This window comes from Schistocerca piceifrons, chromosome 8, assembly GCF_021461385.2.
Source record: "Schistocerca piceifrons isolate TAMUIC-IGC-003096 chromosome 8, iqSchPice1.1, whole genome shotgun sequence".
Taxonomy (NCBI): domain Eukaryota; kingdom Metazoa; phylum Arthropoda; class Insecta; order Orthoptera; family Acrididae; genus Schistocerca; species Schistocerca piceifrons.
Genome location: NC_060145.1, coordinates 207,707,351 through 207,723,209, shown reverse-complemented (window position 1 = coordinate 207,723,209; position 15,859 = coordinate 207,707,351). Strand labels below are relative to the sequence as shown.

Below are 15,859 nucleotides of genomic sequence, written 5' to 3'. Positions count from 1 at the left end.
TTGTGAATGAATATGAGTTAGTAGAGGAGATGGATGACAAGAAGATGGTAGATGAGCTTTTAGGCTTACAAGTGCTAAAACAGGCCATTTAATGGTGCTGAAGATCACTGGTAGAGATGATGAGAATTTCAGACAAGTAAGTTAAAAAGTGTACTTAGCTTAAATGACATGAAAGGTTATTCAAAGTGATTGGAGACATTGTGTCTTTTACTTTGAGGAGATAATTCAGAAGAAAGGTACACAACTGTAAAGCAACTTGGGGGGTGGGGGTCATATACAAGTGGACACTTTGCTACAAAAAAAGAAATGTGTCAATGAAGTGTCACTGCTGTTTACAGTTCATTAGCAATAATTAAAAGTATTTAGTTTCTAGTGGAAAGCATACATTTTCAGATTGACTCTTTCAGATAACAACCCACTTGACATCCACTGCATCTTATCTATCTCAATATTTTCAGTGCACTGGGAAATCTTTTGAATATATGACTTCCATAAGGAAAACTTTTGTGCAAAAACTCAAACCTTCTGAATAGGGTCTTAAGAATTTCTTTACTTTCTCCTTTAGTGTTCAATCTACCCTCAGTTTGTAATATAATGCAGAGACAACTGCTTTCTGGAGAAATGTAAGATCAAGCGTTCTACTGCCAATGCACTGGCAGTTAACAACTAATATTTTATGAATATCATCGTCTGCATGTGCTATCCAGACAGCTACATTAAATGGTTTATCTGATGACTGGTTTTCTTTGGGGAAATTAGGGGTTTTATTTAACCTACATTAATCTATATTTCACCTGAACAGCCATTTCTGGTGAATAGTGGACACTTGACTTATCCAGACTGACAAATCTCCATCCTACAGACCAGGTTGAAGAATCTACAGCAAACCTCATCATAAAATCAGAAGTTTCTCTGGTTTAGATTCTCCATTCAAATTCAGACTAGAGGACCATGTCAGTACTCAGAATGATGCTGCAAATTGACAGCTATTCTGAGACACTACTGCCAATGTATACATTTCACCACTTCAGCCAGCCTTCGCATAAGACTAACAATTATTTCAGATCCCAGGTGACAGAAGTCACTGGTGCTAGCATCAGTAACAAATTGCAGCTCATAGACAAGTAGCCTCACTTTCTCTTGGGATGTCTACTTCCATCTGAAAGATGATATTTCCTGAACCTAACCTACTTTGGTAAGAACACCTGTTATGTTCCTAATATTCAAACTGCCTAATATTAATAGTAGTCCTCTCTAAAGCTACGCAGAACTTGACCACCACGCAAGAAAGAGAGCAAGGCCTACAGACTCCATCTCAGTATCATCAAAAGACAGTGTCTCACACCTGTCTGTTAGAAATATGTGGCTAGTCTTTCAGTTGTTTTCCTCATAAAACAGCTCCAGATCTGTGAACAAACTGACAACTCCATTAGATGATCACCTGATACCAGTCTGGGGATCACATTAGATAAATTTACACAGCACATTTGCATAAATTGAAGACCACCCTGTCACTTCATCATCAGAAAAATCTGCAACAACAATATGAAGGTGATTGAAAGTGGACAAAGGAGCTTCCAGTAGTTTGCAGACAGCAACCAATTCCACCATCAAGAAACCACAATGGCCATAATCACTAGCCACAACTACTTGTGAAAGCACTGACTGAACCTTATTCTTGCAACAATAAAAAGAAATTAGGATTGACAAAATGTAATTCGACTAGAACAGAATATTTGCCTTTCAGTATTTTTCATACGATTGGCTTGATAAAAGTTTACATTGGTGTCAAGTTTCATACAATAATCATTTACATATAAAAAATAACACATAAAATAACTAGCTTATTTAAGAAGTAAACAATTTTAATTATCACTTAGGAAAAACATATCTTATGATTATTACTTTCTAGGAATTCTTCAATTGAGTAGAATTCACTGCATTTTAGCTGTGTTTGTAATATGCTCTTATATTTATTTCGTGTTACTGTAAGAGCTCAGTATGGTAGCTTATTGAAAAATTTTCTCTGCCATGCTGTCATTATGCTGAGAAATTCAAAGTGGGTTTTTGCAGGACTCTCTGGATGATAATCCAACTAAACATCTGCCTGCCTTCTTCTGCCATCTGAAAATACATTTAGATCCTGAGGAATTGCCACAGAACAATATGCCATAATGCAAATGAGAATGGAAGAAAGTAAAATATGAGCAGGACAATAACTGTTTGCTCACACTGTTCCTTCATTTATATAATAAAAAAGTACACAATATATTCTGCTGCACAGATAATTTGCATGTTCTTCTCAAGAAAGTTTTTGATATTTGAACAGTTCAAGTAGTTTTACTGTTTTATTTTCATTTTTAGGAAGTCATGTGACTCACTTTTGGCAATAGTAACTGTTTTATTAATTCAGATTACTAATTATTGCAAAATTGTTAGATTACCTATTATATTGTAAATATTCCACATCTCTGGAATGTTCACTAAAATATATCATCAAAAGCTATAGGAAACAGTTCTATGCAAGTGAATGTACATTAAATGTGTGATTCACAAGGTTTGGTACCGGGGACATTTCTGTTGTTACCATATGGAAATGATTTACCAAAGACCTGGAAGACTCTTAAAAAGTCATGATGTTCGCCAGTGAAAAGCTATAATATTACAAGGCTGAAAAGCAGTGAGGAGAATAATGGAAGAGGCTTACAACTGTTTCACTGCAAACAGCCCAGTCTGCAACCTAGAGGTAGTTACCATTCTTCTTGGCTTTCCCATTTTCATTTTCCCTGTTCTGATGTAAAGAAAAACTGGACTCATAGTGTTGTAAGAATATTTTAGGAAAGTAACTAAATTCTTCATTCCCTGTGTGTCCCTGGTAAACTCATCCCATTTTTCATCCTGTAATTTCTCCTTGAATAGTGCAACTGAGTCAGTATTTCTGTGAATTTTTTTCTAAACTCCTATTTTAGTTAAACCAGATTGATGGGGATACTTTATTGCTGGCATTTGACCATTTTGGTCAGATAAACCATTTATTATGAAGCTCACATCTATTTAATCAGAATTCTTGCTTGGAATGTTACTCTGCAAGTCAAAACAAAGCTAGACATTGGGAACTGCAGTTTCCTTCAATTAAAAAAAATAAAAAATAAATAAATAAATAAATCTGAAACAAAATCTATATTGAAATCTCCACGTACAATCATTTCCCAGTTATTACTCCTAGATCTTATTGGTACCCCTCAAGCATGCATGCTGTGTCATAATATGAGCAGGCACAGTGTACTTTGTATGCATGTACAAAATAACTGTCTTTATGTACACAACGTAAACAATTTTACAACTTGCAAGTTGCGTTTGCACGAGTGTGTGTATGCTTATGTGTATGTGTTTCTATTGCTGACAAAGGCCTTAATGGCCGAAAGCTATAATTGTGTGAATCTTTTTGTTGTGCCTAGTACGACTCAGCGTCTCTGCTATATGGTGATTAGCAACTTTCCTTCTTAAACATAATTAATTAGATTTACATTTTTTTGTTTGTTTAAAAGTTTAATTTCTAGTTATCAGAAATAAGGGCTGGCTGGCATAACTGTTTTAGTTATTTTCTGTGATCTGTTTACTCTGATTAATCAGTTGTGAATTATTGTAAGATACAATGCATGCAGTCAGCTCACTTGTCCTACCCTTCTGCTCACTATCATCAAGATAGTAAAAGCTATGCAGTGACATCTAGTTTACTTTTAAACAGTCTTTTATTAAAATTCTTCTTTCATTTTAGTGCAGTCGGCTGAAGTTATTGTTAATATGACAGAAGCAGTTTTACTACAAATACATTCATAATAAATTCACATACCTCTACAATACTGATAAAAATCATGGCAACAGCTGGTGGCCAACAACTGTACTGCTCCTCATATTCCCCAGTACCATCTACTACATCAACTTCGTATAATCTGTGGCGTGGAACTACAGTTGCACGGATATATTTGCCAAGTACAGCTGCAAACAAGCTTCTGTATTCTTTCATGTGCACCTGTACCAAGGTATAAGAAAAAGTAAGAAAAACCATAATAATAGATAAGCAACTTTGTAATATGTCTTGCATTCAGTAAATATCAGACAAAGGTAAAACTTAACCACACAGGATGAGTCATGGCAATATTTACAGATGAAATGTCTTTGTCCTGTAACTATTTCTCATTTAATCAAATGAAACTATACGGTTTCAGAGGCCTTTTTGTTCTCAAACATCTATGATGTATTTATGTGGTCTGAAGTGATGAATGAAAATTTGTACCAAGGCTGAGAATCGAATTCAGGTCTCCTGCTTATCAGGCAGATATTTTATATTGGAATAGCAGCCCAGGTTCATTTGATGCTGAGGTGCTATTCCAGTACACTTGGAGAGCCTCTGCAATGTTGTTCAAGTTTAGGGGGAATACCAAGTGAGCTGAGGTGTGTATGGGTGTTTGGATTGAGGAGGGATGTTCACTAGGGTAGTCCGTGTAGTTTTGCAGAGCCATTGCACCATGGTGGTGTAGTGAGCAGGAGGTCCAGGTTCAAATCCTGGTTTTGGTACAGATTTTCATCCATCACTTCAGTCTGCATATATATATATATATATATATAATGGAAGGAAACATTCCACGTGGGAAAAATTATATATAAAAAAACAAAGATGAGGTGACTTACCGAACAAAAGCGCTGGCAGGTCGATAGACACACAAACAAACACAAACACACACACAAAATTCAAGCTTTCGCAACAAACTGTTGCCTCATCAGGAAAGAGGGAAGGAGAGGGGAAGACGAAAGGAAGTGGGTTTTAAGGGAGAGGGTAAGGAGTCATTCCAATCCCGGGAGCGGAAAGACTTACCTTAGGGGGGAAAAAGGACAGGTATACACTCGCACACACACACATATCCATCCACACATACAGACACAAGCAGACATATATATTATTTCAAAAGCGCTGGCAGGTCGATAGACACACAAACAAACACAAACATACACACAAAATTCTAGCTTTCGCAACCAATGGTTGCCTCGTCAGGAAAGAGGGAAGGAGAAGGAAAGACAAAAGGATATGGGTTTTAAGGGAGAGGGTAAGGAGTCATTCCAATCCCGGGAGCGGAAAGACTTACCTTAGGGGGAAAAACCTTTTTTCCCCCTAACACTCGCACACACACACATATCCATCCACACATACACAGACACAAGCAGACATTTGTAAAGGCAAAGAGTTTGGGCAGAGATGTCAGTCGGGGCAGATGTACAGAGGCAAAGATGAAGTTGAAAGACAGGTGAGGTATGAGCGGCGGCAAATTGAAATTAGAAATTAGCAGAGATTGAGGCCTGGCGGATAGCGAGAAGAAAGGATATGCTGAAGGGCAAGTTCCCATCTCCGGAGTTCTGACAGGTTGGTGTTAGTGGGAAGTATCCAGATAACCCGGATGGTGTAACACTGTGCCAAGATGTGCTGGCCGTGCACCAAGGCATGTTTAGCCACAGGGTGATCCTCATTACCAACAAACACTGTCTGCCTGTGTCCATTCATGCGAATGGACAGTTTGTTGCTGGTCATTCCCACATAGAACGCTTCACAGTGTAGGCAGGTCAGTTGGTAAATCACGTGGGTGCTTTCACACGTGGCTCTGCCTTTGATCGTGTACACCTTCCGGGTTACAGGACTGGTGGGAGGGTGCATGGGACAGGTTTTACACCGGGGGCGGTTACAGGGGTAGGAGCCAGAGGGTAGGGAAGGTGGTTTGGGGATTTCATAGGGATGAACTAAGAGGTTGCGAAGGTTAGGTGGACGGCGGAAAGACACTCTTGGTGGAGTGGGGAGGATTTCATGAAGGATGGATCTCATTTCAGGGCAGGATTTGAGGAAGTCGTATCCCTGCTGGAGAGCCACATTCAGAATCTGATCCAGTCCCGGAAAGTATCCCGTCACAAGTGGGGCACTTTTGGGGTTCTTCTGTGGAAGGTTCCGGGTTTGAGGAGATGAGGATGTGGCTCTGGTTATTTGCTTCTGTACCAGGTCGGGAGGGTAGTTACGGGATGCAAAAGCTGTTTTCAGGTTGTTGGTGTAATGGTTCAAGGATTCCGGACTGGAGCAGATTCGTTTGCCACGAAGACCAACGCAATCTGGAACCACAACACCCCAATTCAGTAGTTAACCTTTCCTCCAAACCTCTCTCCCAATCCGAAACCTCTGTCCTATCCAAAGGCCTCACCTTCAGCCCCACTCCCAGATTTAACCAAACAGCCCTCGTCAAAGATTTACTGTCCTACACCCGTACTCTCTGCTGGAAATATCACTCTGCCACGAAGAAAAATGATCCTAATCCTACTCCTAATGATCCAATTCCCCAAGACACTATCCAAATTGAACCATGCCTGGAACAGTTCCGTCCTCCGTCACAGCGGGACCCACCTCCTCTTCCTCAAAATCACCCTCTCCTAACCTTCCAGGAATTTCTGACTTCCAGCCTTGCCTCTCAATCCTTCTTAAAAAACCTTAATCCTACTCCCAACATCACCACTGCTGAAGCCCAGGCTATCCGTGATCTGAAGGCTGACCGATCCATCGTCATTCTTCCGGCGGACAAGGGTTCCACAACTGTGGTACTTGATCGTCGGGAGTATGTGGCTGAGGGACTGCGTCAGCTTTCAGACAACACTACTTACAAAGTTTGCCAAGGCAATCCCATTCCTGATGTCCAGGCGGAGCTTCAAGGAATCCTCAGAACCTTAGGCCCCCTACAAAACCTTTCACCCGATTCCATCAACCTCCTGACCCCACCAACACCCCGCACCCCTACCTTCTACCTTCTTCCCAAAATTCACAAACCCAATCATCCCGGCCGTCCCATTGTAGCTGGTTACCAAGCCCCCACCGAACGCATCTCTGCCTACGTAGATCAACACCTTCAACCCATTACATGCAGTCTCCCATCCTTCATCAAAGACACCAACCACTTTCTCAAACGCCTGGAATCCCTACCCAGTCTGTTACCCCCGGAAACCATCCTTGTAACCATTGATGCCACTTCCTTATACACAAATATTCCGCATGTCCAGGGCCTCGCTGCGATGGAGCACTTCCTTTCACGCCGATCACCTGCCGCCCTACCTAAAACCTCTTTCCTCATTACCTTAGCCAGCTTCATCCTGACCCACAACTTCTTCACTTTTGAAGGCCAGACATACCAACAATTAAAGGGAACAGCCATGGGTACCAGGATGGCCCCCTCGTATGCCAACCTATTCATGGGTCGCTTAGAGGAAGCCTTCCTGGTTACCCAGGCCTGCCAACCCGAAGTTTGGTACAGATTTATTGATGACATTTTCGTGATCTGGACTCACAGTGAAGAAGAACTCCAGAATTTCCTCTCCAACCTTAACTCCTTTGGTTCCATCAGATTCACCTGGTCCTACTCCAAATCCCATGCCACTTTCCTTGACGTTGACCTCCACCTGTCCAATGGCCAGCTTCACACGTCCGTCCACATTAAACCCACCAACAAGCAACAGTACCTCCATTATGACAGCTGCCACCCATTCCACATCAAACGGTCCCTTCCCTACAGCCTTGGTCTTCGTGGCAAACGAATCTGCTCCAGTCCGGAATCCTTGAACCATTACACCAACAACCTGAAAACAGCTTTTGCATCCCGTGACTACCCTCCCGACCTGGTACAGAAGCAAATAACCAGAGCCACATCCTCATCTCCTCAAACCCGGAACCTTCCACAGAAGAACCCCAAAAGTGCCCCACTTGTGACGGGATACTTTCCGGGACTGGATCAGATTCTGAATGTGGCTCTCCAGCAGGGATACGACTTCCTCAAATCCTGCCCTGAAATGAGATCCATCCTTCATGAAATCCTCCCCACTCCACCAAGAGTGTCTTTCCGCCGTCCACCTAACCTTCGCAACCTCTTAGTTCATCCCTATGAAATCCCCAAACCACCTTCCCTACCCTCTGGCTCCTACCCCTGTAACCGCCCCCGGTGTAAAACCTGTCCCATGCACCCTCCCACCACCACCTATTCCAGTCCTGTAACCCGGAAGGTGTACACGATCAAAGGCAGAGCCACGTGTGAAAGCACCCACGTGATTTACCAACTGACCTGCCTACACTGTGAAGCGTTCTATGTGGGAATGACCAGCAACAAACTGTCCATTCGCATGAATGGACACAGGCAGACAGTGTTTGTTGGTAATGAGGATCACCCTGTGGCTAAACATGCCTTGGTGCACGGCCAGCACATCTTGGCACAGTGTTACACCGTCCGGGTTATCTGGATACTTCCCACTAACACCAACCTGTCAGAACTCCGGAGATGGGAACTTGCCCTTCAGCATATCCTTTCTTCTCGCTATCCGCCAGGCCTCAATCTCCGCTAATTTCTAATTTCAATTTGCCGCCGCTCATACCTCACCTGTCTTTCAACTTCATCTTTGCCTCTGTACATCTGCCCCGACTGACATCTCTGCCCAAACTCTTTGCCTTTACAAATGTCTGCTTGTGTCTGTGTATGTGTGGGTAGATATGTGTGTGTGTGCGAGTGTATACCTGTCCTTTTTTCCCCCTAAGGTAAGTCTTTCCGCTCCCGGGATTGGAATGACTCCTTACCCTCTCCCTTAAAACCCATATCCTTTTGTCTTTCCTTCTCCTTCCCTCTTTCCTGACGAGGCAACCATTGGTTGCGAAAGCTAGAATTTTGTGTGTATGTTTGTGTTTGTTTGTGTGTCTATCGACCTGCCAGCGCTTTTGTTTGGTAAGTTTCATCATCTTTCTTTTTAGATATATTTTTCCCACGTGGAATGTTTCCCTCTATTATATTCATATCATTAATTTGAAGCCAACAATCACGTTTGTTATTGTTATCGTTATTGTTATTGTCACTGTTACATTTCGAAGTCTTTTCTGTCGTCTTATTTCCTCCTTCTGTTTTTGCCAGCAGTTTCACTTTCTATTCACCTTCTCCCTTTTTTACCGTAATCCAGTATACAATTTTATCCCGTCGATATACACTCAATAATACGTAATAATACGTAAATCACTTCGAAACCATAACAAAAAAAAAAAAAAAAAAAAAAAAAAAAAAAAAAAAAAAAAAAAATTTTCCCGCTTTGCTGCTATAAAATCCACCGTTTCCAGTCCACAAACAGTTCCTTTTAGCAACCCTTTCGGCAGTTTTAATAACTTTTGCTTTATTTCCATTTCCGTTTTTCTCACATCACCGATCATTTTTAGCCGCTTCCCACAGGTTTTAACGTCATTATTTCTTCATCAAACAATTGTTAGCTTCATTTCCATAATCTGCCACCACCAAACCACTCCTTTTAATACATCCTCACGTAGTTTTTTCGAAATTTTCCCGAATTTCTCCACCCTTTAACGTGTTTTGGCGGCAACACAACCACCTAACCTTTATGCACATCATTATCTACCTACACAAGTTCACCACAGGATCAACATAGCCCAGCCCTAACCAACCCTTTTTCGCCTTTTTTCACACCAGATCTCCATTTGCTTTCTAATTTTACCTTTATCTCTCCCCATATATTTTTTCATATTTATTTTCATTTTCATTTCAGCCTCGTGTTCCACTTTCCACCTTCTAGTACCATGTCACCCTCACAACACCTTCACAACGACCCCATCAAGTTTTATTTACATTCCCTCCGCAAACATGCCTTCGCCCTAGCCAGATTACACTCCCATATTTTATTTTCTCAGGCTTGTCTGACATTTGGCATCACCCCCAAAGGCCTCACACTTAAAGTTCCCATCTCTGGCTGCAACCCTTCTTTCCATCAGTCCCTACACCAGTTCCAAACCAAACAATCCATTGCCCTCACCCACCTAATCCTTCACCTACACATCCACTCAGCCAATCAACACGCCCATCAACTCCTATCCTTTATAAAAATCCTCAATCTTTCCTCTCCCACATCCACACCTGTTGTTCAGAGCATCCTCCTACAGGCCAACCGCAAATTAGAACAGCATGCCACCCTCCACCTTAAAAAACTATCCAATCTCCTGGTTTCCCACCTCCGGAAAGGCAACTCACTCACCCTTCACAACCTTTCCAGCAAACCTCAACCTCCTCTCATTGCACACAAACCCAGTCTCTCCCATCTACTCAATCTCCCACTTCCAGCTCCACTCCCTCCAAAACCTCAAAATTCCAATCAACGCAATCTGGAACCACAACACCCCAATTCAGTAGTTAACCTTTCCTCCAAACCTCTCTCCCAATCCGAAACCTCTGTCCTATCCAAAGGCCTCACCTTCAGCCCCACTCCCAGATTTAACCAAACAGCCCTCGTCAAAGATTTACTGTCCTACACCCGTACTCTCTGCTGGAAATATCACTTTGCCACGAAGAAAAATGATCCTAATCCTACTCCTAATGATCCAATTCCCCAAGACACTATCCAAATTGAACCATGCCTGGAACAGTTCCGTCCTCCATCACAACGGGACCCACCTCCTCTTCCTCAAAATCACCCTCTCCTAACCTTCCAGGAATTTCTGACTTCCAGCCTTGCCTCTCAATCCTTCTTAAAAAACCTTAATCCTACTCCCAACATCACCACTGCTGAAGCCCAGGCTATCCGTGATCTGAAGGCTGACCGATCCATCGTCATTCTTCCGGCGGACAAGGGTTCCACAACTGTGGTACTTGATCGTCGGGAGTATGTGGCTGAGGGACTGCGTCAGCTTTCAGACAACACTACTTACAAAGTTTGCCAAGGCAATCCCATTCCTGATGTCCAGGCGGAGCTTCAAGGAATCCTCAGAACCTTAGGCCCCCTACAAAACCTTTCACCCGATTCCATCAACCTCCTGACCCCACCAACACCCCGCACCCCTACCTTCTACCTTCTTCCCAAAATTCACAAACCCAATCATCCCGGCCGTCCCATTGTAGCTGGTTACCAAGCCCCCACCGAACGCATCTCTGCCTACGTAGATCAACACCTTCAACCCATTACATGCAGTCTCCCATCCTTCATCAAAGACACCAACCACTTTCTCAAACGCCTGGAATCCCTACCCAGTCTGTTACCCCCGGAAACCATCCTTGTAACCATTGATGCCACTTCCTTATACACAAATATTCCGCATGTCCAGGGCCTCGCTGCGATGGAGCACTTCCTTTCACGCCGATCACCTGCCGCCCTACCTAAAACCTCTTTCCTCATTACCTTAGCCAGCTTCATCCTGACCCACAACTTCTTCACTTTTGAAGGCCAGACATACCAACAATTAAAGGGAACAGCCATGGGTACCAGGATGGCCCCCTCGTATGCCAACCTATTCATGGGTCGCTTAGAGGAAGCCTTCCTGGTTACCCAGGCCTGCCAACCCGAAGTTTGGTACAGATTTATTGATGACATTTTCGTGATCTGGACTCACAGTGAAGAAGAACTCCAGAATTTCCTCTCCAACCTTAACTCCTTTGGTTCCATCAGATTCACCTGGTCCTACTCCAAATCCCATGCCACTTTCCTTGACGTTGACCTCCACCTGTCCAATGGCCAGCTTCACACGTCCGTCCACATTAAACCCACCAACAAGCAACAGTACCTCCATTATGACAGCTGCCACCCATTCCACATCAAACGGTCCCTTCCCTACAGCCTTGGTCTTCGTGGCAAACGAATCTGCTCCAGTCCGGAATCCTTGAACCATTACACCAACAACCTGAAAACAGCTTTTGCATCCCGTGACTACCCTCCCGACCTGGTACAGAAGCAAATAACCAGAGCCACATCCTCATCTCCTCAAACCCGGAACCTTCCACAGAAGAACCCCAAAAGTGCCCCACTTGTGACGGGATACTTTCCGGGACTGGATCAGATTCTGAATGTGGCTCTCCAGCAGGGATACGACTTCCTCAAATCCTGCCCTGAAATGAGATCCATCCTTCATGAAATCCTCCCCACTCCACCAAGAGTGTCTTTCCGCCGTCCACCTAACCTTCGCAACCTCTTAGTTCATCCCTATGAAATCCCCAAACCACCTTCCCTACCCTCTGGCTCCTACCCCTGTAACCGCCCCCGGTGTAAAACCTGTCCCATGCACCCTCCCACCACCACCTATTCCAGTCCTGTAACCCGGAAGGTGTACACGATCAAAGGCAGAGCCACGTGTGAAAGCACCCACGTGATTTACCAACTGACCTGCCTACACTGTGAAGCGTTCTATGTGGGAATGACCAGCAACAAACTGTCCATTCGCATGAATGGACACAGGCAGACAGTGTTTGTTGGTAATGAGGATCACCCTGTGGCTAAACATGCCTTGGTGCACGGCCAGCACATCTTGGCACAGTGTTACACCGTCCGGGTTATCTGGATACTTCCCACTAACACCAACCTGTCAGAACTCCGGAGATGGGAACTTGCCCTTCAGCATATCCTTTCTTCTCGCTATCCGCCAGGCCTCAATCTCCGCTAATTTCTAATTTCAATTTGCCGCCGCTCATACCTCACCTGTCTTTCAACTTCATCTTTGCCTCTGTACATCTGCCCCGACTGACATCTCTGCCCAAACTCTTTGCCTTTACAAATGTCTGCTTGTGTCTGTGTATGTGTGGGTAGATATGTGTGTGTGTGCGAGTGTATACCTGTCCTTTTTTCCCCCTAAGGTAAGTCTTTCCGCTCCCGGGATTGGAATGACTCCTTACCCTCTCCCTTAAAACCCATATCCTTTTGTCTTTCCTTCTCCTTCCCTCTTTCCTGACGAGGCAACCATTGGTTGCGAAAGCTAGAATTTTGTGTGTATGTTTGTGTTTGTTTGTGTGTCTATCGACCTGCCAGCGCTTTTGTTTGGTAAGTTTCATCATCTTTCTTTTTAGATATATTTTTCCCACGTGGAATGTTTCCCTCTATTATATTCATATCATTAATTTGAAGCCAACAATCACGTTTGTTATTGTTATCGTTATTGTTATTGTCACTGTTACATTTCGAAGTCTTTTCTGTCGTCTTATTTCCTCCTTCTGTTTTTGCCAGCAGTTTCACTTTCTATTCACCTTCTCCCTTTTTTACCGTAATCCAGTATACAATTTTATCCCGTCGATATACACTCAATAATACGTAATAATACGTAAATCACTTCGAAACCATAACAAAAAAAAAAAAAAAAAAAAAAAAAAAAAAAAAAAAAAATTTTCCCGCTTTGCTGCTATAAAATCCACCGTTTCCAGTCCACAAACAGTTCCTTTTAGCAACCCTTTCGGCAGTTTTAATAACTTTTGCTTTATTTCCATTTCCGTTTTTCTCACATCACCGATCATTTTTAGCCGCTTCCCACAGGTTTTAACGTCATTATTTCTTCATCAAACAATTGTTAGCTTCATTTCCATAATCTGCCACCACCAAACCACTCCTTTTAATACATCCTCACGTAGTTTTTTCGAAATTTTCCCGAATTTCTCCACCCTTTAACGTGTTTTGGCGGCAACACAACCACCTAACCTTTATGCACATCATTATCTACCTACACAAGTTCACCACAGGATCAACATAGCCCAGCCCTAACCAACCCTTTTTCGCCTTTTTTCACACCAGATCTCCATTTGCTTTCTAATTTTACCTTTATCTCTCCCCATATATTTTTTCATATTTATTTTCATTTTCATTTCAGCCTCGTGTTCCACTTTCCACCTTCTAGTACCATGTCACCCTCACAACACCTTCACAACGACCCCATCAAGTTTTATTTACATTCCCTCCGCAAACATGCCTTCGCCCTAGCCAGATTACACTCCCATATTTTATTTTCTCAGGCTTGTCTGACATTTGGCATCACCCCCAAAGGCCTCACACTTAAAGTTCCCATCTCTGGCTGCAACCCTTCTTTCCATCAGTCCCTACACCAGTTCCAAACCAAACAATCCATTGCCCTCACCCACCTAATCCTTCACCTACACATCCACTCAGCCAATCAACACGCCCATCAACTCCTATCCTTTATAAAAATCCTCAATCTTTCCTCTCCCACATCCACACCTGTTGTTCAGAGCATCCTCCTACAGGCCAACCGCAAATTAGAACAGCATGCCACCCTCCACCTTAAAAAACTATCCAATCTCCTGGTTTCCCACCTCCGGAAAGGCAACTCACTCACCCTTCACAACCTTTCCAGCAAACCTCAACCTCCTCTCATTGCACACAAACCCAGTCTCTCCCATCTACTCAATCTCCCACTTCCAGCTCCACTCCCTCCAAAACCTCAAAATTCCAATCAACGCAATCTGGAACCACAACACCCCAATTCAGTAGTTAACCTTTCCTCCAAACCTCTCTCCCAATCCGAAACCTCTGTCCTATCCAAAGGCCTCACCTTCAGCCCCACTCCCAGATTTAACCAAACAGCCCTCGTCAAAGATTTACTGTCCTACACCCGTACTCTCTGCTGGAAATATCACTTTGCCACGAAGAAAAATGATCCTAATCCTACTCCTAATGATCCAATTCCCCAAGACACTATCCAAATTGAACCATGCCTGGAACAGTTCCGTCCTCCATCACAACGGGACCCACCTCCTCTTCCTCAAAATCACCCTCTCCTAACCTTCCAGGAATTTCTGACTTCCAGCCTTGCCTCTCAATCCTTCTTAAAAAACCTTAATCCTACTCCCAACATCACCACTGCTGAAGCCCAGGCTATCCGTGATCTGAAGGCTGACCGATCCATCGTCATTCTTCCGGCGGACAAGGGTTCCACAACTGTGGTACTTGATCGTCGGGAGTATGTGGCTGAGGGACTGCGTCAGCTTTCAGACAACACTACTTACAAAGTTTGCCAAGGCAATCCCATTCCTGATGTCCAGGCGGAGCTTCAAGGAATCCTCAGAACCTTAGGCCCCCTACAAAACCTTTCACCCGATTCCATCAACCTCCTGACCCCACCAACACCCCGCACCCCTACCTTCTACCTTCTTCCCAAAATTCACAAACCCAATCATCCCGGCCGTCCCATTGTAGCTGGTTACCAAGCCCCCACCGAACGCATCTCTGCCTACGTAGATCAACACCTTCAACCCATTACATGCAGTCTCCCATCCTTCATCAAAGACACCAACCACTTTCTCAAACGCCTGGAATCCCTACCCAGTCTGTTACCCCCGGAAACCATCCTTGTAACCATTGATGCCACTTCCTTATACACAAATATTCCGCATGTCCAGGGCCTCGCTGCGATGGAGCACTTCCTTTCACGCCGATCACCTGCCGCCCTACCTAAAACCTCTTTCCTCATTACCTTAGCCAGCTTCATCCTGACCCACAACTTCTTCACTTTTGAAGGCCAGACATACCAACAATTAAAGGGAACAGCCATGGGTACCAGGATGGCCCCCTCGTATGCCAACCTATTCATGGGTCGCTTAGAGGAAGCCTTCCTGGTTACCCAGGCCTGCCAACCCGAAGTTTGGTACAGATTTATTGATGACATTTTCGTGATCTGGACTCACAGTGAAGAAGAACTCCAGAATTTCCTCTCCAACCTTAACTCCTTTGGTTCCATCAGATTCACCTGGTCCTACTCCAAATCCCATGCCACTTTCCTTGACGTTGACCTCCACCTGTCCAATGGCCAGCTTCACACGTCCGTCCACATTAAACCCACCAACAAGCAACAGTACCTCCATTATGACAGCTGCCACCCATTCCACATCAAACGGTCCCTTCCCTACAGCCTTGGTCTTCGTGGCAAACGAATCTGCTCCAGTCCGGAATCCTTGAACCATTACACCAACAACCTGAAAACAGCTTTTGCATCCCGTGACTACCCTCCCGACCTGGTACAGAAGCAAATAACCAG

The 15,859-nt window shown here is 43.8% G+C and overlaps 1 protein-coding gene across 1 annotated transcript in view; it reads right to left on the bottom strand.

The window, feature by feature from the left end:
• Window positions 1–15,859, bottom strand: part of LOC124712213 (rhomboid-related protein 2-like) — a 94,956-nt gene that overhangs the window by 55,974 nt on the left and 23,123 nt on the right. Inside the window, exon 3 of the mRNA XM_047242508.1 lies at window positions 3,854–4,033. Coding sequence (XP_047098464.1) covers window positions 3,854–4,033 — 180 coding nt within the window. The remainder of the gene's footprint in view (window positions 1–3,853; window positions 4,034–15,859) is intronic.